Raw genomic sequence first — 25,097 nt, 5'->3', positions numbered from 1 at the left:
CCAATGGGATTTGACAGATAGGAAGTAGTGTTTAACAACAAAGTTTTAGAATGAAAGCACGTTCTAGCACATTCTTGTATCCTACCAATAAAATCAATGGACTGACATTTAGACTGTTCTTTCGTGTTGGACATGTGATAAAACATATTCGAGTGGATGACAACACAGGCTGAGGGACGGTGAAGTTTTTTATCATCAATAATAAAGTGAGATGTATTTAAAAGGTGCCTTGCCCCAAGAGCCATTGTTCACAACCTGACACGTGGTACCTTAATGTTTCCAAACGTAGGACAACCACCAGTGTTAATGCCTCTTCAGCCAGGCACATTAGCTCTCGGGTATTCTTGTTCAGGTTATGAGACATTTTGTCAAGTTTATTCTGCAAAGAATAATACTCCAAACATTGAGGGAATTATCAGTTAACTTTGTGAAACTCTGAAGAAACAAAATATCAGTGATAGTCCCTGGGAAGTAAGTACTTCTGCTTATTAGTATAACTTTTCAGTTACAAGCTGTAATAATGAAATCAAGAAACATGAAGGCTCTCGACATTTGCTATACATCTTATTTGAAGTCAAAATCTAAATCTGCGTGAGACAATGTGGAAAACACTTAACATATGCGAATTCAGTCAGTCCTTACAACAATTCTGTAGAACAGGGGATTTATGTCCTATTTTACAGGTGAGGAGATTGAGGTTCAGAGAGAGTTTAAGTAATTTGGCCTAAGTCGCACATCTAGGAGGTGGCAAGCTTGAGTTCCCAAACCATAAATGTCTAATTCTTAGGTAATATGCTTCTGTCCACTAGACATACTCTGGCATTCTTCCATAAGTTATATATTCTAGGCTTTAAGGGCGAGATTCTTTTCTATCGGTATTGATGTATCGGTGACTGAAGAGACATGACCGAGCTGAGAGACACTTACAACAGACGATATCTATACCAACACAGAGGAGATACAGAATTCTTCTGTGCCTTTTCTGTCTCCCATTGATGAGAGCTGTGGGTAGAACAGTTCAGATGAGTGGCATAAACCTTAACCATTTGATGTTTAATTTCCAAGTATTGATTCTCATCTTTTTTCTGCTGCTGCGTTACCTAATGCAGCTGTGGAAAATTAAGTAATGAGCGGACTATTTAACTAGAAATCAGCAGGCAGGGTGAGATGAAAACTAAGTGCCGGACAAAGGTGATGGACCAGGCAAATGAAAAGTAGAGGGAAATTAATTGAATTGACTCTGTGACATTCATACTTACCACTGGACTTGAGAGCTGACTCCAAGCTCTGTCATGTCATCCTCTGCTTTCTTAATCATGAGGAAGGCACCACTTAACTTGACTAGCTTTTCAGTAATAAGTCCAGGGTCTCCTTGACTGCCAAAAATGCTCTTCAGAATTCCATCTAAATAAAATAATTATTTAGATATTGAAAATGTCAGCACAGTATTCTGACTAACTGAATTGTGATGTGACTTTGTAAAAAGCCAATATTTTCTACTTTGCTAATTAGCTATTCTCTGTCTCTTCATACATATATCTATATCTCCGTATCGCAAGCGACACATTCATTTTATTAGGAATAATCGCAAATGTCAGAGAGTGCAGTCAACCAGATATGATTATAATTGTTATACCCGGTTGAAACCAATACATTTCTCAGCCTTAGTAGTGGTTTTAGAATCATTTTGAGAAATTTGTTTCTCACTGCCCACAGATCCTTATTACTGTGTCCTCTCAATGTGTATAACGCTGTGGGCATTCTTACAAATCTTTTTTTATCTAAATGTACTCCTGTAACGGGAATATCACATTATTTGTGGTTGTCTAGGTAATTGAAAGCTCAATCGTTCTTCTTTAATGTCTTTAATAGGTTTTCATGTTTCCCAGCTATAAAGCAAAGAATAAGAGAGAGAGAGAGAGAGAGTATGTTTTGGACATGGCTCATTGTCTGACTTATCTGGATATCTCAACTTTCAAATTAATTGTGGAAGCAGAAATACTAGGAAGTTGATTGCAATTGATTTTTATGGTAGACGTTTCATCTAAAGCCTCTTTGTAGGCATTGGGAAAAGGAGGCATAATCAATATTAAGCTGATAGTGAATGTTTCTTTTAATTGGTAATTTAAATTAGTGAATTTAAAATTGTTTTGGGGGAGAAGTTTGAAGTATACTAGCGAAAAGGTAATTGATTTTCACCTCAAGATTTGTCTCACGATTTAAGATAAATGGCTGTAATTTCTTTGTTTTTCTTAGGTCATTTTGTCATTTGAATGTCATTTATGTGACTTCTTTCTTCCTTGTGGAATGTGCCAATCAAGTATAGTGGAAATCCCCAAGCTTTCATTCTGTTTCTGACACTGGCTCTGTGACCTTTGAGAATTCTACCAGTTCTCTGGGCATCACTTCTTATGAAAGGTTGAGTCCCTGGTCTAAATGACCTGGGATGTCACTCAGAGCTTGTTAATTCAGTGACACTAGAAGTGGGACCTTCAAATACAATGCAAACATGCTTAGATTTAAGGAACTCTTACGATCGTCAGTGCCCGTTTGAAAACTGAGACCCTAATTCTAGTGTCTGAGTTTCCAAAGGGATATTAAGTTAGACTATTTGTAATGCAACCACTTCCTACTTCAAGGTCCTCATTTCACTTAATATTCTCCCAAAGGGATGTCAAGCTCTATTATTGCTGTTCTAGTTTTTCCTCTCAATAGAGATCTATAGCTGGCTTTCTTTATCTTGAAGATGAATAATGCTTGATATTAAAAATATCCGTGCCTTTCTTCCAATTCACTTTTGTAATATGTTACTTTTCCCCCCACCATTTTTATCTTGGCAAATATAGAGCTTCTAGTGGAGATGGCAAATGGATTCAATTTTTTGTTTACTGATTAGTTGTTACTAAGTACTGCCTGCCTTAAGTAGCACCTGGAAAGATTCTTAAGGAAAATCTGGGTTTTGAGGGAAAGCATGCTATATTTGATTTTTGAAATAAACTACACCAATACCAAGTGACGTGTATACTATTAGCTTTCTATTGTTATAACCTTTAACCTACTTAAGAGTGTCTGATTAGTCACTGAAACTTTCTATTTGACTTGGCTCTGCAAAGTGTTTGTCACTTCCTTTTCCATTCCTGCTGCCAACCTTTTTGTTCAGGAAGTTGTATTTCCCCCCAGAATATTAAAATATTCTCTGAACCATTCTCTGTGACACCAGAATTAACATGTTTTGGTCTATTCTTCACATGTTGTGTAGTTAGCTTCCTAAATAGAGGTTGAATTGTGTGATTTTCCTTTTGCAGAAACTTTCAGTCTTTCTCCTTTTCTCCCAAAAGAGGATCTAAGCAGCTTTAACATGGTGTTGAGGGTCTTCCCTCATCCTGGACAGATATCCATCCCCTGCCAGTCACATCTCAGACAGGGACTCCAGCCAAAGCGGAGCACTTGCTAGTCTCTAGATCTCTTTGGTATACTCTTGCCTCTCACCATCGTTGGTGCTTCTCCTTCAGACTGGAAAGCCTCCCCTACCCCCACCCAGTTTCTGTGCCTATCCTTGGTTTGAAGGTACACCTCAGAGATATTGTAGGTTCAGATCCAGACCAGTGCAATAATGGGAATGTTGCACTGAAATGAGTCAATGGTTTCTCAATGCATGCAAAACTTATGCTTATACTATACTGCAGTCTATTAAGTATGCAGTGGCATTATGTCTAACAAAATATACAAATCTTAGTTAAAGATCCTTTATTGCTAAAAAAATGCTAACATCATCTGAGCTTTCAGGAAGTCATCACCTCTTTGCTGGTGGTGGGTCTTGCCTTGATGTTGATGGCTGCTGACTGCTCAGGGTGGTCATTGCTGAAGATTGCGGTATCTCTAGCAATTTCTTAAAATAAGACAACAGTGAAGTTTGCTGCATCGATTGACTCTTCCTTCATCGACAATTTCACTATAGCCTGTGCTGCTGTTTGATAGCATTTTATCCACAGTATAACTTCTTTAAAAATTGGAGGCAATCTTCTCAAACCCTGCCACTGCTTTATCAACTAAATTTATGTGACATTGTAAATCCTTTATTGTCCTTTTAACAGTCTTTACAATATCTTCACTAGGAATAGATGCCATCTCAAGAAACCACTTTCTTTGCTCATCCATGACAAGCAACTTCTCATCCATTCAACTTTTATCATGAGATTACTATAATTCAGTCCTATCTTCAGGCTCCAGTTTTAATTCTAGTTACTATTTCAACCACATCTGCAGTTACTTTCACACTGAAGTCTTGAACCCCTCAAAGTCATCCATGAGAGTTGGAATCAACTTTTTCCAAACTCTTGTTGATGTTAATATTTTAACCTCTTTTCATGAATCACACACATTCTTAATGGCATCTAGAATGGTGAATCCTTTCAAGAAGGTTTTCAGTTTCCTTTGCCCAGATCCATCAGAGGAATCACTATGGCAGCTATTGCCTTATGAAACGTATTTCTCAAATGTTAATTCTTGAAAGTCAAGATCACTCTTTGATCCATGGGGTACAGAATGGGTGTTGTGTTAGCGGGCATGAAAACCACGTTAATCCCATTGTATATCTCCATTGCAGCTTTTGCGTGACTGAGTGCATTGTCAATGAGCAGTAATATTTTGAAAGAAGTCCTTTTTCTGAGCAGTAGGTCTCAACAGTGGGCTTAAAATATTCAGTAAACCATGTTGTAAATAGATGTACAGTCATCCAGGCTTTGTTGTTCCCTAAATAGAGCATAGGCAGAGTAGATTAAGCATAATTCTTAAGGGCCCTAGGATTTTGGGAGTGGTCCATGAACATTGGCTTCAGCTTCAAGTCGCCAGCTGCATTAAAACCCTAGCAAGAGAATCAGCCTGCCCTTTGAAGTTTTGAAGCCAGACGATGACTTCTCCTCCACCTGTGAGCACCCAAGATAGCATCTTCTAATAGAAAGCTGTTGCATCTACATCGAAAATCTGTTGTTTGCTGTAACTACCTTCGTTAATGGTCTGAGCCTGATCTTCTGGATAATTTGCTGTGGCTTCTACATCAGCACTTGCACTTCCCCTTGTACTTTTTATGCTGTGGAGATGGCTTCTTTCCTCGTGAACCGACCCCTGCTAACCTCCAGCTTTTCTTCAGCTTCGTCACTTCTCTCAGCCTTCATAGAATTGAAGGAAATTAGGGCCTTGTTCTGGATTAGGCTTTGGCTTAAGGAAACGTTGCAGCTGGTTTGATTTTCGATTCAGACCTCTCAAACTTTCTCCATATCATTAATATGGCTTCTATTCTTTCTTATCATGTGTGTGTTCACTGGAGCAGAGCTTTTCATTTCCTTCAAGAACTTTTTTTCTTTGCATTCACAGCTTGGCTAACTGGCTACAGAGAGGCCTAGCTTTTGGCCTGGCTTGGCTGTTGATAGCTTAATCATTTCTAGCTTTGGACGTAAAGTGAGAGATGTACGGCTCTTCCTTTCTCTCTCTTTTTTTTTTTAAAGATTTTATTTATTTATTCGACAGAGATGGAGACAGCCAGCGAGAGAGGGAACACAAGAAGGGGGAGTGGGAGAGGAAGAAGCAGGCTCATAGCGGAGGAGCCTGATGTGGGGCTCGATCCCAGAACGCCGGGATCACGCCCTGAGCCGAAGGCAGACGCTTAACCGCTGTGCCACCCAGGCGCCCCTCTTCCTTTCTCTTGAACAATAATTTCGGTATTGTTGAGTCTCAGCGAACAGAGAGGCCTGAGGAGAGGGAGAAAGATGGAGGAATAGTAGGTCAGTAGAGTAGTCAGAACACACACAACATTTATCAGTTAAGTTTGCCTTCTTGTTTGGGTGTGGTACATGGTTGCCATAAAACAACTAGAATGTTACAATAGTAACATCAAAGATCACTGATCAACCTAATAAATATAACATACTAACAATGAAAATGTTTGAAATACTATTAGAATTACCAAAATGTGACACGGACACAAAGTGAGAAAATGCTGCTGGGAAAATAACACCGAATGACTTGCTCGACATAGGGTTGCTTTAAATGTGTAAAAAAAAGCACACTATCTGTGAACTACAATAAAGCAAATCGAAAGAAAGTTGGTATGCCTGTATACCTCCCTTGGAGCAACCCCCTAATGTTTTACTAGATTCCTGAACCGGAATTCATCATTTCCTCCTTTGAGTTCCTACACTGCATTTCTTGTACTTTTATTTTATTTTGACGTAATTATTTAGGTTTTTTGCATATTTGTCTCCCCTACCAACTTTGAGTGCATATTTGTCTTATTGTTGATTTTCAAAAGCTTATCTGCTTGCTTTGCACATTGGAAGGTTTTTAATAAACTTTTGCTGCCTTATGGACAGATTGGAAGAATGAATCTGGACACACATGAATTTGTCTCTGTCTATACTTTTTAAAATATTGGTTTGAATATACAGTAAGAGCACTAAAATAACTCATTTTACCAGTACAATTTAATAAAAGCATGTAGTTACCCCATCTTACTTAATGTACATAAAACATCCCATAAAGTTTTATTTGTGAACAAATGAGAGACAAATAATAATTTTAAATGCACTGACTTTGCCTCCAAATAACAAAACTAGTTTTAGAAGTGGACACTTACTACTTTCTAAACAGCAGGTGATTTGCTTATTTAATCGGGGATGAATAATATGCAAAAAAAGAGAAATGATAGAATTTGTATATATGATGAGATCCTGTATAACATATCTAAATAAGAAAATGAATGAGCACATCTTTGACCCAAGGAAGATTTTGTCTTGGGGAGAAATGTTTCTAATAAATTACTTGCTGAACTGCTAAAGTGCAGCAGGGCATGATGGTCTCCCTTGGGTAGAATCAAGGGTGAGAAGAACTGTTTGGTGGCCTGGCCTCTACAAGAAGCAATAGGTTTCTTACCTGCTGCTGTACTTTCTGCCAGACCCTGTGTTTTTGTTCCACCAATTTTAATTTTGTGTCATAAAGAGGTAAAACAAAATTTTAGAAAAGTCTAAATTCAACTAAAAAGACATGTTAATGGGAAGATGGAAGAGGAAATAATACTTTCTCTAGAAAAGGGGGGAAAACCCACTTCTTTTTATGTGCGCAAGTAAAAAAATGAGCACATTTACTTAAGTCAAGTCACTGTCTGTAAGTCATATTGTTTCTTGCACTTGTCTGGTTATAACGTTTTGTTGGATGGGCTAAAGAATTTCCAAGGTGCTTGTGACACAGCTGAAGTATCTAAGTGTTCAGTTGATTGTATTTTGCCTGAAATGTTATATCCTGCCTTATTACATTGAATCTTTCCAGAGACACTGACCTCAGTAGTGGTTCTTACTAGAAAAAAAAAAAAGAGAGCTACTTTGTTTCAGTGAGGACGATACGTGGATGAATTCGTTTAATAACTTGGTGATATGATGAAGATGATTGAGGAACATTTCTAGCACACGTATAAAAAGCTGTGATTTAAAAAATGAAATTATTGGGTGGTTGCATCACTTTCATTTTCGGCGCATGATTTCCACCAGCTACTCAAAACAAGGGTTATCATCATCAGAATTGCTTCAGAGATTTTTCAAACTATGTACAGGCACTCCTGAGAATTCCAGTTTGCTTCCCTCAAGGGAATAAGTCCTCCCTACCATTTTCTCTATTCCCCCAAGCCCTGTAGAATTTCTGCCAGTTGAACCTCAAGCCTTGATCTCCTGCCTCTTTAGCATGGCTGACTTCTCTGCTTCTGACTGGGTCCAGGCATGTCTGACTCCTGTGGACACCATGGCAAAAGTTCCTTCGCTCTCCCCACCTCACATCTTGCTGTGGCCACTCTCCTCCTCTGTGCCATTAATCCTGCACATGGAACTGCTAGAGGCCTGTTCAGAAAGCAAATACCATCATACTCTTACTCTGTAGTTTAAAAACCTTTAATTGCCTATGTATTAAGTCCATGAGAACCTTACAAACCCTGACCTAGCTTTTCAGCCTCATCCCTTTCTCTCCATGTCCCACCACCCTCTTCCTCCCCACTGGCCTCTAAAAACTCTCTCCTAAACTCTAAGTCATTTCGGACCACCTGCATTTCCTGAGAGAACTATGGTGCCCAAGCCTTGGTTCTCACGGGAATAGTTCTGCCTCACTTTGTTATTTCACGTGATGGACTCGATAGACAGTACTTTCCCTGATCTTTTGGGTAGAATTGACTATCCCTCCCTTTCTGTCATCTGTAATGAATTTATTATACACATTCTGCATTCTGCTGCACATATTTCTTTACAGATTTATAAAGAATAATAGAATATAAACTAGGATCGGAGCCCATGTGTTCATATCACAGTGTCCAACACCAAGTCCTTTTTTCTGTCACTTAATAACTTAGTGCTTGTTGAATAAACATTTGAAAGAGTATCAGACAACTATTAAATTATAAGTTCCTATAGGACAGGAACTGTGTCTTACCTTTTTTTTTTTTTTTTTTTAAGATTGTATTTATTTATTTGACAGACAGAGAGAGAAAGAGCACAAGCAGGGGGAACCATAGGCAGAAGAGAGGAAGAAGCAGGCTTCCCACTGAGCAGGAAGCCCAGTGCGGGGCTCTATCCTAGGACCCTGGGATCATGACCTGAACCGAAGGCAGGTCATGACTGATTGAGCCACCCAGGAGCCTCTCTTACTCACCTTTATATCCATTTAGTATCTAAACCAATATTTTGCATATAGATAGTGTTTAATAATTATTTATTCAATGTATAGTTGAAGAGAGGAAAGTAGAGCATCCCAGATGAAAGGGAACCATTACTGGAAGGCGTAAGTACAGAGGAGAGTGTAACATCAATTGATTTGAGAAAAAAATCAGTTGTATGAAGACAGGAACAAGGAGACATGGCTGAACAATTGCCTATACTTGTTTCATTCCGTTATTTTCTAGGATTTGTCAAATACTGTAGGTAGCATGGTTTCATCATTGCTAATGAGCTTTATTTGTTTATTTACTTATTTTCTGGACCCTAGATGAGTGTTTTTGAGTCAGGGACAAATTCCTGGTTTAATCATTTGTGACAAGGATAACAGATGCCTATTAGAAAATTATTTTCAGTTTCCCTATCTCCCCTGGTCATTTATGTTTACAAACACATTTCTGTTCCAAATTAATTCCTTCTGTTTAAACTCTGTTGCTGATTCTCAGATTGCTCTTCAGGACATTTCACTTGTTCAGTGATCAGCGATCCAAAGAAATTACAGAAGATGTTACTTAAAATCTGGAGAACCAATCAAAACAAAACCCAGCCAATCTAACCTTACCTTCATAGGCATGATATTTTTTCTCACTGGCATAGCCTATGCATTGGTTGTTTAAGTCTTAAAGAGAGCCGACTCAAGACAACCTTGCATATAAAGATTTTTTTTTTTAATGTTGAGCCTGAAGACACATTACTTTTTACCCCATAGAAGCAATACGTTGCTCAACAACTAATAGACAAAGAAACATAGAGTGAGAAAACCTAATCATGTGACCAATATATTTTTGAAGTGGTGTGCAAGGCATGTACCTCTGAGCTGATGTTGACAGGTAGTGTTAGCCTTCAGCTTTCTACTTGGCGGTGATCTGTGCACCTCTCACGGTCACTAGCTCTTGGTGTTTGGACAAGTGATTGTCACCTGCAAACATGCTTCATGCAATGATTCCGGGAGAAGTAATAAACCCTGAAAATTGTTTAAAATATGTGCAAGGTCATTTCCCAGCTAGCTGTTAGCAAGTGAGCTGGAAACAGGTATTGCTTTCAGAGCAGGCAGGAGAAGGGATTGAGGAAAATGATGATACACAGTTTCAAGTGCTGTCACATAATAAGGGAAATGGTGTAATGTATTAAGGAGCAGAGCACAAGTTTAGAGACTGAAATATCTGGGTTTTAACTGCAGCTCCATATATTGCCAAGTCAGTTTAGATAAGTTAATCTCTCTCTGTTTTGGTATATAAATGAGGAGAGAAGTTCCTTTTCATATAGTTGCTATGAGGATTGTATGGTATAAATTTTTTTTTTAAGATTTTATTTATTTATTTGTCAGAGAGGGAGAGGGCACACAAGCAGGGGGAGTGGCAGGCGGAGAGAGAAGCAGGCTCCGTGCTGAGCAAGGAGCCCGATGCGGGACTCGATCCCAGGACCCTGGGATCATGACCTGAGCTGAAGGCAGCTGCTTAACTGACTGAACCACCCAGGCTCCCCAAGGAACTCTTATTTTTATACTGGCATTCAACAGAAATAGTTGGAAAACAGTGGATTACCTCAGGAAGGTAGCGAAGGCTCTCTAAAAAAATTACTAAGCTTTAGAAAAGTGCTACGTGCTCATGTAAGAACACACACATGCGTGTGTGCACCCACATAAAACCGAGCAGCACTGGAAAGAACAAAGGAGTATGTACAAATCACCCCAGATTCCACCCAGTGATAGAGCATATCAACCAGCGCATACCTCCTGGTCCCCCTATTGAGATATATTTAAGGCCTGTATCCACTAATATCCATGTTATGATGACTTCGACAAGGTGGCAGTCCAGTTTGTTCTTGGATTTTCCATGGATAAATATCTGAAGCCGACTTCCTTTCTGCAGGCGTGGTACCCTCTGCCTAGAGAGCAGGAACTCAGAGCGTACATCTGCAAGTGAATACCTCAGCTGCCATCCCAGTTAACCCCTTTTCCTTCTCTGCCACCTGCACAGAGCCCTCTCTGCTATTGTTACAATTCTGCCGTTGACAGGCTACTGGGAAGTTGCAGTAGGCCCTTTTGCTGCAGAGCCTGGCAGTGGTCTTGCTGCCTGTTTGACCCTGGAGTCCTGCTCCTTGCCTCATGGTGCTGGTCTCTGTTGATTTGTCAAGGCTTTGTGGTTCTGTTCTTGTTTAGTTCTTTCCATAGGGTCAGTTTCATTCCTAACTCTGGGTTCCATAAAACATCTCCACATTTTCATCATGCGTTTCCCTCTTTATGTCACTAAGAGCTAAACGAGCCATAATTCATGCAGCTAATATTTATTTATCTGTGTCACAGAACAGTATCTTATTTATTTTATTTGCATGTCACTGATTACTATTGAGTATGAACTTCATATAATACGTTCAGTGAGTAAATGCCTATTCACTTCTTTAGCCCATTATTTAGAGAATGCGTTGCATATTTATAGCTTTAACATTTTATCCAACATATATGTAACAAATGTTGTATTTTAATTACTGTATCATTTCTGTATAGAAGTTTAAAATACATTCATTATCAGATAAGTTAAGCTTTTCTCTGAGGTTTGTGTAAAGCTTAGAAAGTATTCTTCATGCCAAGATTTAAAAAATAGTATGTGGGGCGCCTGGGTGGCACAGCGGTTAAGCGTCTGCCTTTGGCTCAGGGCGTGATCCTGGCGTTGTGGGATTGAGCCCCACATTGGGCTCCTCTGCTATGAGCCTGCTTCTTCCTCTCCCACTCCCCCTGCTTGTGTTCCCTCTCTCGCTGGCTGTCTCTCTCTCTGTCAAATGAATAAAATCTTTAAAAATATATATATATAGTGTGTTACATTTTTTCCCCCAATCTTTTCTAATTGATTCTGGCTGATGTTATATTTTCCATAATCTATTTTAAAATATTTCAGCAGAGACAGTATCATAGAGATGTGTGTGTTATGTTGTAGAGTTAAATCTAAAATATCTTAGTCAGAACTACATATTTGGATGGGATCCATTAGTATTTGAAATTAATCAGAAGTCCACACTCCAGAAATGCCTACTCTGGACTGTCATACTGTCTTTATCTTGATCAGCACCAGAGGATTTTGTAATTACTCTGGATGTCAGAAATGGTTTGGTTTTTTTTTTACTGGTGAAGTTTATGGTGATCAGATTTGCGGACTGACCACTTTAGACCACTAGATGATTATAATAAAAAAGACAGACAGTAATAAGCACTGGAGAGGAAATGGAGAAACTGGAACCCTCACCCGTGGCTGGTGGGAATGTAAAGTGGTATGGCCACTTGGAAAAATAGTTTGGCAGTGCTCCAAATGTTAAAAGTAGAGTTACCTTGTGAACTGCAAATTCCAGTCCCAAGTATATAGCCAAGAGAAATGAAATCATGTGTCCACACAAAAATTCATATGCAAATGTTCATGGCAGCATTATTGATAATAGCCGAAAAGTGGAAACAGCCCAAATGTGTATTATCTAATGAGCTTGTGGTATATCTATACAATGGAATATTATTTGGCATTAAAAAGGAATAAAGCACTGATACTTGCTACAACATGGATGAACCTTAAAAACAATAGGCTTAGTGAAATAAACTAGTCGGAAAAGACCATATATTGTATGATTCCATTTATATGAAATATCCAGATTAGCCAAATACGTGGAGACAGAAAGTGGATTAGTGGTTACCAGGGGCTGTGGGAGGTGGAATGGGGACTGACTACTAATGGGTAGAGGTTTTTTGGGGGGTGTGGGTGTAGTTGGTACAATGTTTTAACATTAGATGGAAATGATGATTGCACAACTCTGAAATATACTATAAACTGCTGAATTGTACACTTTAAAAGGGTGAACTTTACAGTATGAGAATTATATCTGAGTAAAGCTGTTACAAAAGAAAGATACGTATATTAGCTAGAAATATTGCGCAAGTGAACAGGTCGTATATACCTGGTGAATGCTGTGTTTCCACCATTTGTAGTGGTGCTCTAGGCCTAAGGACTTCCTTGGTCATGGGTGCAGAATGTTTGGAGGGTTCTCTAGACTGATTTGACCAGAAGGTTAGGTGAATCTTGCTACCAGAATATTATCACATATGCCTTACGGTACTGTTTGGAATGCCTGAAAACAGCAGAGAGCCAGACCTCGGTTAAACACATAGAGCATATTGTGTGACTGTTTTGAGTCCCACGCAGTAACAAGTGTTTCTTGGGCAGAATTTGGTCTGAGACTTGACAGCAGGGTAATGGTACACCGTAAGAGCTGCAGAGCCTGCACGTTACTTCAGTAACTGAAGGCAACAGGTATCTACCAAAAAGTCCATAAGGGATAGGAGAATTATTAACAGTTGATACCTAGGACAATTATTGATTTTTTTGTTTTCATCATGCCTCCAATTGCTTTACTGAATTATCTTATTAATTTTGAAAGATTTTTATTAATTCTCTTGGTTTTTTTTTCTAGATATAAAATTAAATCTGCACGTTGTATCTTATTCCCTAGAGCTTCTAAAGTGATGAATAATAACAGTAGTTGCCGTTCATTTCATTTTGTTCTCAGGAATAGAGACAGTCAGTATAGCCAATACAAAAATAAAAACTCAAAATCAAAATTATAAATCGATAAAAAATTTGCAGAAATGTACCGTAAACACTTAACTATTCTTGTGACTTTTAGCACTTTATTTAACATCTCTGAATATTGTTATCTCCTCTGGAATATGGAGTCTGATAATAACTGCTACATTTTTAGGATTGTGTTGAGGGTTAAGTGAAATGATGTATTTAAAATGCTCATCATAGAGCCTGGCACCATGCTCATTAAATAAGTAGCAGGTGCAGAATTTGTGATGTGTGTTCAAGCTGGGTATGATAGGGTACACGGGAGGGAATAATCTGCCTTCCCAGAGCACTGCAGTGGGAAGAGAGAGGAATTCACATTCCCCACCAGGAATGAGCTTGGTGAGGAAATTTCGGGAAAGGGGATGCTGTGGGGAAAACGCGAGTACAGAAATGTGAGGCAATATTAGTGTAAGGGACTGCAAAAAATCTGAAATGTCTGGAGCAGAGTCCATGATATGGAAGATGGATAGAGGTGCAGCTGGAGATAAAGCCAGGGTCAGAATGTAGCAGGTATTTAGTGCCATCTTGGGGAGTTTGGAGTTTCTGTAGGTAATGGGTTTCCTGCAATGGGGCCATTTGATGAGGTTTTCCTGTATCTCCACAGAATCTTTATTGCTCTTGGAGGCATCTTGGTGAATGAACTGGGACACAGGAGGCAGGAAGATCACTTAAGAGCTCTGAGGTCTGGGAAGTAGTTGGGACTTGGATGCAGAAGCCAAGGTGGAGGGAAGCATCCGGGGAGAGAGGAATAGGGAAACGAGGGATTGGAGAGGCTGGCTCTGGAGTCTGGCTTGGAAGAGAGAGGGTGGGTTGGAGCATGTTGCTGTGTGAGGAGTTGCTGTGAGAGGATCCCACAACTGTGTAACAGATGACCACCAACTTGTTGGCTTGCAACAAGAGAAAGTTATTCTCTCACAGTTCTGGAGCCCAGAAGTGTGAGGTCAGTAGCAGAAACCGAGACGCTGGCCAGGCTGCTGTCCCTCTGGGGCTGTGACAGAGAATCCGTTCCTTGCCTTTTCCAGATTCTGGTGGCTGCCAGCATGCCATGGCTTGTGGCTGCCTCCTTTTGGTCTCCAACGCCAGAGTCTTAGTTCTCTCTGTTTTGTTCACATCGTTGTTTCCTGTCTGTGTCAAATCTCCCTCTGGCTTCTTCTTTTATATGTGATTGTGTTTAGGGCTCACTCACATAATCCAGGATAATCCCCTCATCTCAGGATTTATAATATAATCACATCAGCGCAGAACTTTTTTTCTCCCAAATAAGGTCACGTGTAGGTTCTAGGGATGAGGACCTGCCTGATATGTTTGGGAGGGGGCATTATCTTGCCTTCTGTGGTTGCCACTTACTGAGATACGGAATGGAGTTGCAAGATTGGGGAAAATATAATGAGATTAGTTTTGTACCGGAGTTTTTGGTTTTTAAGAAGCCCCATATCCTGTTCTGTCTTTTTATCCTGTCCATTTTTGTTAAATGTTATGTATCTCTTCTCCAGCTTAAAGCAGGAATTGGGTTTTGTACCCTTTTCTGAAAGCTTGTATTACCCTGAGTTAACCTTATATTACTTCAAACCAATGGGTTCTTCTATTTACCTCAGCTCAGGCAAACCAGAGCTCTGACAAGTCACATTCTGAAAAAGCCTGGGTTTTCTTTTAAGTAATTTCCAAGAATATCAATCATACTGAATACCTTTAGAGAAACATAAAAGTTTTCACCCTTAATGATCTGCCTCTGTAATTTCTTTTAATATCTAAACTGAGTTCAACCCATGCAAGGATTGAAAATATATTTCTGGGTCACCTGGGTGGCTCAGTCTGTTGAACGTCTGCCTTTGGTTCCGGTCCTAGGATGGAGCCCTGAGGCAGGCTCCCTGCTCAGCGGGATGTCTGCTTCCCACCCCCCTCACCCCCATTCTCTCTACCTCTTTCTGTCAAATAAATAGAATCTTAAAAAAAAAAGAAAAAATATTTTTATCACTGATCCTTTCAGCTCTGCAGTACTAATATATAAATACTTTAAACAACCAATTTCGGCAAAACTGAAAACAACCGAAAGTATTTTATTTCCAGTGTTTGTGGGAAAATGTGTGCCTGTATGATGGAGTTCTCCTTGGTTGCTCAGGCTACGAGAGGCAGCTATGGAGCCGAATTTGTAGTCTATTTGCACAACTTCAAACCTGAAAGTGTATTCTTATTTTCTTGAAAGCCAGATAATCTTGTTAAGTACTTTCCAATGACCCTATCCTTCAGAATTACTTGGTATCTAAGATTCTAGATGACTTTGACATTTTAGTAAGCTTCGTTTTCAAAATGCTTCATTTTTCATTCCTGAAAGCTTTACTTTTTGCCTATGCGTAATCTGTTTCCCCTTTGCCGTAGAAATTGTAGTTTCAGGAAAAATGTTTTTTTTCCTTCAATTTCTGTGCTTCATTTCCAGAGATAATATTTGTTCAATGAGTGATAATAATAATATAAATAGAGATTAAATAAATGAGTCCAAGATGATTAAATATTACATTCAAATCACTTCGAAGATGGGATAAATTTCCTTTCAGTTGCTCAAAAAACTTTTGATTTCCTTGTCTTTATATACAAAAAAAAAACCACCTCTGAAAACCATTTTATGTGTATGTGCATTGAAAAATAAATATATATAAATATATATTTTTAATGCATATATATGAATATGCATATGCCTTTATATATTTATTTATAAATAAATGCATATATAAATATATAATATTTATAAATATATAAAATATTTATATTTATATTTATATAATATATATAATATATATTTATATATATAGCCTCCAAGAACTTCCTTGTTCTAGTCTGTAAGACAGTATAACGCCTGGCCGAGTGACAGGGGGTATGTGACACGGGGTATGTTTATGATGCCAGTAAAGCGGTCACTCTGGTGTTGTTTCAGTTAATGGATTACTTATTAGGGCAAAGGCCCGAAATGCCACCTCTTCTGTTCTTCTTTTCATAAGAAGACACCTCACCGTATCTACAGTGAAAGAAGCCGATGCTTTTGACTGGAAACTAAAACCGTTCATTCGTTCGGCGGGTGCTGCTTGAGCCCTGGCAGTTGCGCTCCGTTCGGCAGGTGCCTAAGCAGCAGTTCATGAAGAGCTCGCGGGCAGCCAGCAAGGCCCCGACGGTGCCGAAGAACAGCAAATAAAAGGCTCCCAACAGTTGCTTAAATTTTAATCAAATCCAGAGGCATTCTGTTTATAGATACGGAACGACTCTGAGGGGGAGGCTGTATGATGCAGGAACTGGTTCTCTGTCCGCTGGTGGACAATTTATGCTGGGCTGTAAAATGAGGAAGCATTGTTCTGCTCCATAGGCTCTATTTTTGCTCCTGTGGAAAATGAAATGGAACAGTATCTTATTTGGCTCGATTTGTAAGCTCCTTTTTTTGTTCTTAGGAGAAATTAAATCAAACAGTTCCGATCAGGCACAGCAGTAGACTCCCTTTACCTGCTTAAGCTTTGTTGGCCACCGGGAGTGTTGCTTTTTGGAACTCAGTTCATGTCTTCAATTTGAAGATTTATTCCCTAAAACAGCTATAGTGTTTGTTTTGTTAAATTAACGCTTTAAAAGGTCACGAATAATAAAATTGTTTTTACTGCGGAACTATTAACTTTAAAATTTATCATACATATCAAGTAGATTTTCTTCTCCAAATTGCATCTGTGTTAGTTAGGATAATGGTATTTGTTTCCCTTTTAAAGAATTTTTAAAAAATTCAATATTTACCACACTGTCAAAGAAGAATATTTATTAGGTGATTTCATTTACTGAGTAGAAAGAGAGGCCTACAACTTTTAGGTTAACTCACAGATCACTGTTACCTTAATAGATCATGTTAAACTTGTTTGCTCACTGTAGACATGAAGAGTTAGAAGCTTTAGTATCCCACTCATAAAGCTTTATTATATATGAATATAACAGAGAAGGATCTTTGAACTTCTGAAAATTAAGATACTTATTTCAAGATATTCATTGGTGAGTTTTTAATTATATACACATACCTATAAATTGTTTTTTTTTCTCTAGTATATTTTTAAAAATAGTTGGGAAAAGTGCTAACCATTGTACCTGATTTTTTTTTTTTTTAGCATTGTATCTTAATCTGACTCTATTTTTAGGTTACTGTTTTTTCTCCCCATAACAGTTATTTTATATACAGTCCAATATTGCTATTTAAGTTGTTGTTGGTGGTGGGTTTTGTTTTTTGTTTTGTTTTTTGAGAGAGAGAGAGAGAGAGAGAAAATCTTAAGCAGGCTCCATGCCTAGTGTGGAGCCCAATGCGGGGCTCGATCTCACAAACGTGGGATCATGACCTGAGCTGAAACCAAGTTAGACACTTAACTGGCTGAGCCACCCAGGCACCCCTGCTGTTTAGTCATTTCTGTGAGTTTGTCTACCTAGTACAATTCAGGCTTCTTCAAATAAAGGGAACATGTCTTTAATATTTATTCTGTCTTTGGTAGTGTTTAATTAGGTCTCGGGCATAGAGTATTTCGTCGAAAAATACTTGCCGATTTACACTGAAGTCTAAAGGGAATTGCTGTTTTCCAGTTAGAGAACGACAAGAGTCTTTAGCTGAGAGGTCATTTTAAGGGGCTAACCAGGCTGTTCAATGTGGCTCTTGGAAAGAGAATAAAAAGTACGATGGCCAGGAAAACTATAATATTCATGTTGGCCAGTTGGCCAGTTCTGTGCTAATAATGGTATGAGAACTATCTTAAAATCAGAAGGTGACTTGAGCATAAAATCAGAGCAGACAGGGTTATAGGATGAGCGAACTGACTGTTGTCATCGGGGAGGGTAGCTTGATGCATCAGTCTAATACAAGGGTTATAAGGGATCAATACCTATGAGGATTAAATAGTTAAGGGGGGAGTCAGGGAATCCTTTCTTCTGGATGGTCCTGGAAAGGTATTACTAATTCTTGCTTATCTACTCTCCTATTTCAGGTTTCGTGTAAAATGCGCCTCTTCCATTAACCTGGTATTTCTTCATGCAGGTTAGGGTTTAATTGATTGAGCCTCTGCTTTAGTGATGCTATTTCAATTGTATTCTTTTAAGTCCAGGAATTTTAATTGAAATTGGAGGATGAGTGGTTACTAGAACAACTCAGGCAATTCACAGATTATAATTGCGATTAAGTTATTTCTTCATGTAAAGTTTCTTACTCACATGCTGCAGTTTTCCATAATTTCTTTTTAGGACTTTGCTCTCTTCCTTGTTTTAGCTACATCTAGATTTACAGAATAAAAAGATACATTCAGGATTATATGTATCCTCACATTATAAACTTATAATAGGCATTCAATTATAGGCATCCAGGCTTAAGCAAATGACAGCTCTGTGGAAGGAAGTGTAACTTTCCCACATAAAAGCTAATGAGTGGTGTGTGTGTGTGCACGTGTCTGTGTATTATTATTATTATTATTACAGTTCCTCACATAGGAAGCGAAGATATTTTTCTGTGGTGAATAAAGTTATGTTTGGTCTCCTGTTTGTCTCCATTCTGTAGTCAGGATTGCTCTTCATATTGGTCTTTGGACAGGAATTTATTTTATTTTATACTCTAGTGGCTCCACCAATAGGTATAATTTGGGTGGGGGGCTTCCATATTTCCAACACTTACAGGAAAATAAGTTGTTTCTTCTGGACTTCTCCAGACAGTATGGCATTTTGTGAAGAACAGAGAAGTCAGATTTAGAAGGGCTGAGTCCCCTGGATGATACCGGGCTAAGTGTGTTCTTACTCATTTATTCAGGCTCTCCAAGCCTCAGTTTAGTTTCTTATTTATAAAACAGCCTTTGCAATTGGACCTGTTTTATTTTACTTAATGTGAACGTGCTTTATTTCTAATAGGATGTAGAGGTAAAAATCTTCATTTCTATCACCAACCCGAACTTTATGATGAATTTTGATAATCCCTCGTCTTTTATACTGTATATACTATTTAAGAATATTTGCCTTTTCCAAACTTTTGAAATCGTATATGTTTGAATTTTATTGATGAAATTTGTTGTCAAACACCAGTGGGAAATTGAGTTGCTAATATCAGGGGCTAATCTATAAAGAAATTATGGAGTTGTATTTCTTATCAGGTAAAGGATCCAAGATTTTTTTGTTTCTTTGTTTATTTTTGATCTTACCATGTATATTATGGACCGTAATAGCTAGAAGAAACAATGTTAACCTGTAGAATCTGTGGTTAAAAATGTTTATTTTTACTCCTACTAGAAATCCATTTTATATTTGGGGTTGAAAGTTGCAGGTTTTTGTTTTTTATTTTTTTTAAAGATAAATAGGCACTGAAATCACATTATTTTCTTTTAAATAAGTGTATAACATAGTTTTTGAGTCCCAACCATGTTGCACTATTTTGCACTGTCATCTCGACTAGATTATCATGAACTCTGAAAGGAAGAGCTGAATTACATTTTTTAAGGACACTAGTGAGCAAAAGGCTGGAGACACGGGAAGGGCTGAAGAACTTCCACTTAAGTGGAGAGCCACCTTTGTAAATATATATCACAGTAATTTTTCAAGTGGAAATGTTTTAATTTACTGTTTGCTAACCATTGCTGGAGTCACGATGTCTGCTTACGGTACAGAAGGATTATTTTAATTTGATTTCTGACTAGTGGTTTTTGAAGCCGACTTAATTCCAAATATAAATATGTCTAATATTTTCTCTTCTTTTTAGGAAATGTTTCAAGACATAATGTCATTTTTTTTGGTCTGTGCTGTATTTTCTGTTGACTGTATTTTTATTTTCTTACTGTACAATGATTCCATGGAAGCAATAATTTTTGAGAACCTGAAATAAGAAAGGATATCACTTTGATATTTAAAAAGGCCTTTCAGGGGCGCCTGGGTGGCTCAGTCGTTAAGTGTCTGCCTTCCGCTCAGGGTGTGATCCTAGGGTCCAGGGATCGAGCCCCACATTGGGCTTCTCCACTGGGAGCCTGCTTCTTCCTATCCCACTCTCCCTGCTTGTGTTTCCTCTCTCACTGGCTGTCTCTCTGTCAAATAAATAAATAAAACCTTAAAAAAAAAAATAAAAAGGCCTTTCAAATACCATGGGCAGTACAGATAAATGCGCATGAGTAGTAGTCTTGGGTGGAGAAATAAGACAGTTTAAAGATGAGATTTTTAGTATAAGTATTAACCATAAAAATGTGATTTGTTCTTATAAGTTATTACCAATTAAGAAAGGATGAGTAAGAAGGACAAATTTAACTTCTGGAACATTCAAGTCACCCTTCTAGATAGCCAGATTTTTTTGTACAAGAGTATAGCTTCAAATTATCATATTTAAGAAAATAATCTGTTTTTTTAGATGGAAATTTTTCCAATTGTCTTATTAATCAAGGCATACTGAATTAATTTTTTTTGATTACTCAGGGTTATTGTTATGAGCATAAAGTACAGGACTGCATTACTACCATTGAAGGTACACAGGATAGCCCAATATTAGAGGAATCCAAACTTTCACAGTTTCTGATTTTCCATTTTTATTCTGGTTTAGATATGGAAATATCTGTAGATAAGAATAAATAGATGCTCATAATAGCTTTGTCCACCTTTTAAATTTTTTCTTCCGCTGAAAAAATCTTTAATAAAGATTTGCATGTTCATCTTAAATTCCCAAACCAGAGTAGCAACAAAACTCCTCTGAACTGATGTCACAGAAATGTCAATAGACAGTGCTTCACTGTTGCCTTCTAATTGCGTGGACTGATGGGATCGTGTGCTCTGAATCCCAAACAGTTTTGATCAGTTTCACAACTCAAAATTCAATTCAGGAAACATTGCTGACCATCTGTATACTGATTCGTGAAGGGATAAAAGGAAACCTGAAACAGTTAAATCTCTCAGATTTTAATCTTAGCTTGTGGAGACTCTTGTCATTGTCCAGCTTCAGTACAAGGCTGAGCAAATCCGGCTTCCTGAACTTAAGTGATGTTTACTTTGAAAAAGTACAAGCACGTATTTAGCAAATTTTTGTTTAGTCGATATATATATATATATATGCACACACACATAATATACATATATAACACATATATAATACATAATGCAGACATATATCACAGATATAATATATCCTATACATATGTATTACATATATAATATACAATAAGTTTATATATTTATATACATTTGTGTATTCATATAAATATTTTGGCCTTTTATTCGTCTTTTTCTTTTATTCAACAGAAATCTTCTTGACAGAGACACGTTCTCTAAATCTGATCCAAGTAAGTATCTATTACTTGCTTTTTTGAAGCACTCTACTTATTTTTCTAACTTGACTTTGCAAAAATTGTATGAAACTTACAGCTCTTGTTTAAATATTTGTTTTAAAGCACAGAATGACAGAAAGGGGGATGGTGTCAAGCCCTGCATTCTCATCTACCTGGGCAGTAGTCTGGCTAAAGTGAGGGAGTTGCTTAGCACTTAGAGAATAAGATTGAAGATGTAAATGTAAGACAGTTCACTTCGAAATTAGAGCCATGGGGCTCCTGGGTGGCTCAGTCGGTTAAGCATCTGCCTTCTACTCAGGTCATGATCCCAGGGTCCTGAGATCCAGTCCCACATCGGTCTCCCTGCTCAGCAGGAAGCCTGCTTCTCCCTGCCCACTGCTTGCCCCTTCCCTGTGCTCTCTCCCTGTGTCAGATAAATAAAATCTTTAAAAAAATCCCCTTAATCCTCATGGTATCGCTATATGATAGAAGTTGTATTTGAAAGGTGACCACAATGGACCATAATTTTAAGTGATTTAATCCCAGAGTAATAATTTTCCTTCTTTTTTGTAAATAAAAAGCGTATGTAAAGGCATGCTTAACCAAGTGAAATATAGAACATTGTCTTGGATGAACTGAATTTTTTGATTCCTAATTCTGTATATTAAAAAATTGGAGATAACTTGTAAAATGAGAAAGACAGTTTAAATTAGAAAACAGTAACATTAATGTGTAAATCAACAAGTGTTTCCAAATCTTGTAATAGTTAGAAATTTTTATACTGCAACTCTCCATCTCTACAAGTATGTGGGCAAATGTGATTTAATTACAGGGGGGCGGTTTTGTGAGATGTTAGAATTTTTGAGGTAGTCATTGGGGAAAAGGCATTACAGTTTGTGGGTATTAAAAATTCCCGGGGCTCACCTGACAAATGAGTGGGACTTTTTTTTTTTTTTTTTTAATCCCTTATCTTTACCCCAAACACTTCGTTTCTCTTTTTGTGACTTCCTTTTGTGGTTGACAGGATCTCTTACCTGTTTACAGATACTGAGGTTGGGTGTTGCAAATGTTAAATGTAGAGGATGATACACTCTAGATTGTCCTTCTTGTGATGGCTTTGAGCATTATGGGTATCTTTGGAAGAGCTTAACTAATGTCTAGTAACATACTGAAATATTTCAAACTGTTAAACTGTAGTTTAAAAATTTACGTGTATCTGTAGCATAATGTAGATGAAGACATTAGCAAATAATTATTATATGTTTTTATGCCTCAGTCTATGCATGTTAGGTTCTAAAGATCTGATGTAGGTTTTTGTTTCTTTACAAAAGTTTTTAGTTAGTTGATGTTTTACTAGCAATTTTTTTACAAGAGTAAGGCCAGGATTTAGGAAATCATTTTGATGTAGCTTTTGGGCAGCTAAAAAATAAATTGTATACATTCATATCTTATATTTATAAAAAGACATTTATATATTTCCTTTTTCATCTTTTATAGTTTGTGTCTTATATGTACAAGGAGTTGGAAATAAAGAATGGAGAGAGGTAAGCATTAAAAATTTTAAAAATATTGTTGTGCTGGAAAATAGGGGGTCTAAGTTACAATTTGGTCAAGTGATACCGCCCTGATTTGAGTTATTTTAAGTCTTCTTCAACCCAAGGATTGCATTTTTTTAATTTATGAAAGTAATCTTTGTGTTTGTTTTTATTAATCCTCAATGTTTGTCTGATTTATGACCTTCCTGTAGAATATTCTAGCCTTGAAACTTGCATTTTCCTCATTGTAAAGTAAATTTAATGTGTTGCAATCCTTACATAATTGAAGGCTAGTCTTAGTCTCACTTTTAGGGGTCAACTGCTGATTTTTATAAAATACTGCTTTAAAGGTTTTAAGTATGGTGCTTGATATCAACTATCACCTGCTTTTTGCCAGTTAGTAACTTATTATTTGAAAATAAAGTAGAAGCTCAGTTTCCTAATAAAAGCATACTTTGTTATTTATGTATGTATGTATGTTTGTATGTATGTATGTATGTTCAGTTAGCCAGCATATAGCACATCCGTAGCTTTTGATGTAATGTTCAACGATTCATCAGTTGCATGTAACACCCAGTGCTCATCACAGCACAAGCATACTTTGTTTAATGAAATAAAAGCAAGGAGGCAGAATTAGTATTTCAGTTAATTTGTATTCTAGAGTATCTCCATGTTCAAATGGAAGGATGGTCACCGGAGGGGAGGGGAAGACCTATTAAAATAAAAGGCACTTCTATCTGCTTGTAGTGGCTGGCTATCCTAGGACGTTAGTGCATTGTTTTAATGAGGTTACGGTTTCTGGTGAGATTTCCCTGGTGGGGTTTGTGCTATTTGTTGCCGTACATTGCTTCGCAGCCAGCCAATTTACCAGTGTGTCTCAACTGTGAGATAGAAGATAAGGTCATTGTAATTTATTCTCAAAACTGGCAGAATAAACCAATTCAGAAATTGTCCCTACTGATAATGGGTCAGTGGGCTACTGAGCACCAGTTTCTCATATTTAACTGCTTCTAGACATTTCCGTGTGGTTATTTGAGCTTTATCTCAAACTCTCCATACCCCAATGCAAATTCATCAGTTCTACCCTATGGCTGCTGTTTCTTTGCTTCACATATAGCCTATAACGTCACCAGCCAAAATATCAAACTGTGGTTTTTGCAGCCATCTTGACTTTCCTTCCCACACCTTCTTTATTTATCAGTTTTCCAGTGGTGTGAATTCTTTTCTGTTAAAAAAAAAAAAAAATCTCAAATGAGCCACCTCCTTCATCCAGACTTCTATCTATGTTATCTTTTGTCTTCTCTGTTAGAACATTCTCCTGAGTCCATGCTCCTTTTTCTTGTTCCTCTAATTATTCCTTTGATTACTTTCCAAAAAGATATGCTGTCTCTTGTTATTGGCTCTAGAGTTCCCTTTCTCAAAGGCCTGGGGCAATCCAGTGGAACTGCTGACTGACCATAAGAGTCAAGCTAGCTGGGGATGAGCACTTATCAGAAGTGTTCAGAAAATAACATCACTTGAGGGACCAATAAAGGAACTGAGATAAATATTCATAAGGCATGAGACCAGGCATCTGGGCCAATGAAGATCCCTAGTGATGAGGCCTTCCTATTGCCTAAACAAGATCTTTCATACTAACTACTGTTCTCATCCCTTTAGATGTATTGGCTAATTTATTGTTTGCACAATAACCTTAAGAGGTGATGCTATTATAATCCTTATTTTACACATGAGGAAACTAAGGCACAGAAAGCTTAAGTGACAGGATGAAAGTTACCCAGTTATAAATAACAGAGTGGGGATTTCAGCCCTGGCCATCTGGTACCAGAGCCTCTGCTGTTAGACCATCTTGCTTTGCAGAATCCCGATCTGATCCCAATGTTCACATTCTGGTTTTGTTAATGGAAGAAAATTCTATAAATTGATTTTTGG

At 37.8% G+C, this 25,097-nt stretch overlaps 1 protein-coding gene across 1 annotated transcript in view; it reads left to right on the top strand.

Moving 5' to 3' along the window:
- Positions 1-25,097, top strand: part of CPNE8 (copine 8) — a 211,855-nt gene that overhangs the window by 8,505 nt on the left and 178,253 nt on the right. The window contains exons 2-3 of the mRNA XM_045776528.2: positions 21,605-21,645; positions 23,128-23,174. Of these exons, the coding sequence (XP_045632484.1) occupies positions 21,605-21,645; positions 23,128-23,174 (88 nt within the window). The remainder of the gene's footprint in view (positions 1-21,604; positions 21,646-23,127; positions 23,175-25,097) is intronic.

This window comes from Ursus americanus, chromosome 25 (assembly GCF_024610735.1).
Source record: "Ursus americanus isolate L20-20 chromosome 25, mUrsAme1.1.p, whole genome shotgun sequence".
Classification (NCBI taxonomy): domain Eukaryota; kingdom Metazoa; phylum Chordata; class Mammalia; order Carnivora; family Ursidae; genus Ursus; species Ursus americanus.
Note: the sequence above shows the minus strand (reverse complement) of the source record. Positions and strands in the feature narration are given on the sequence as shown.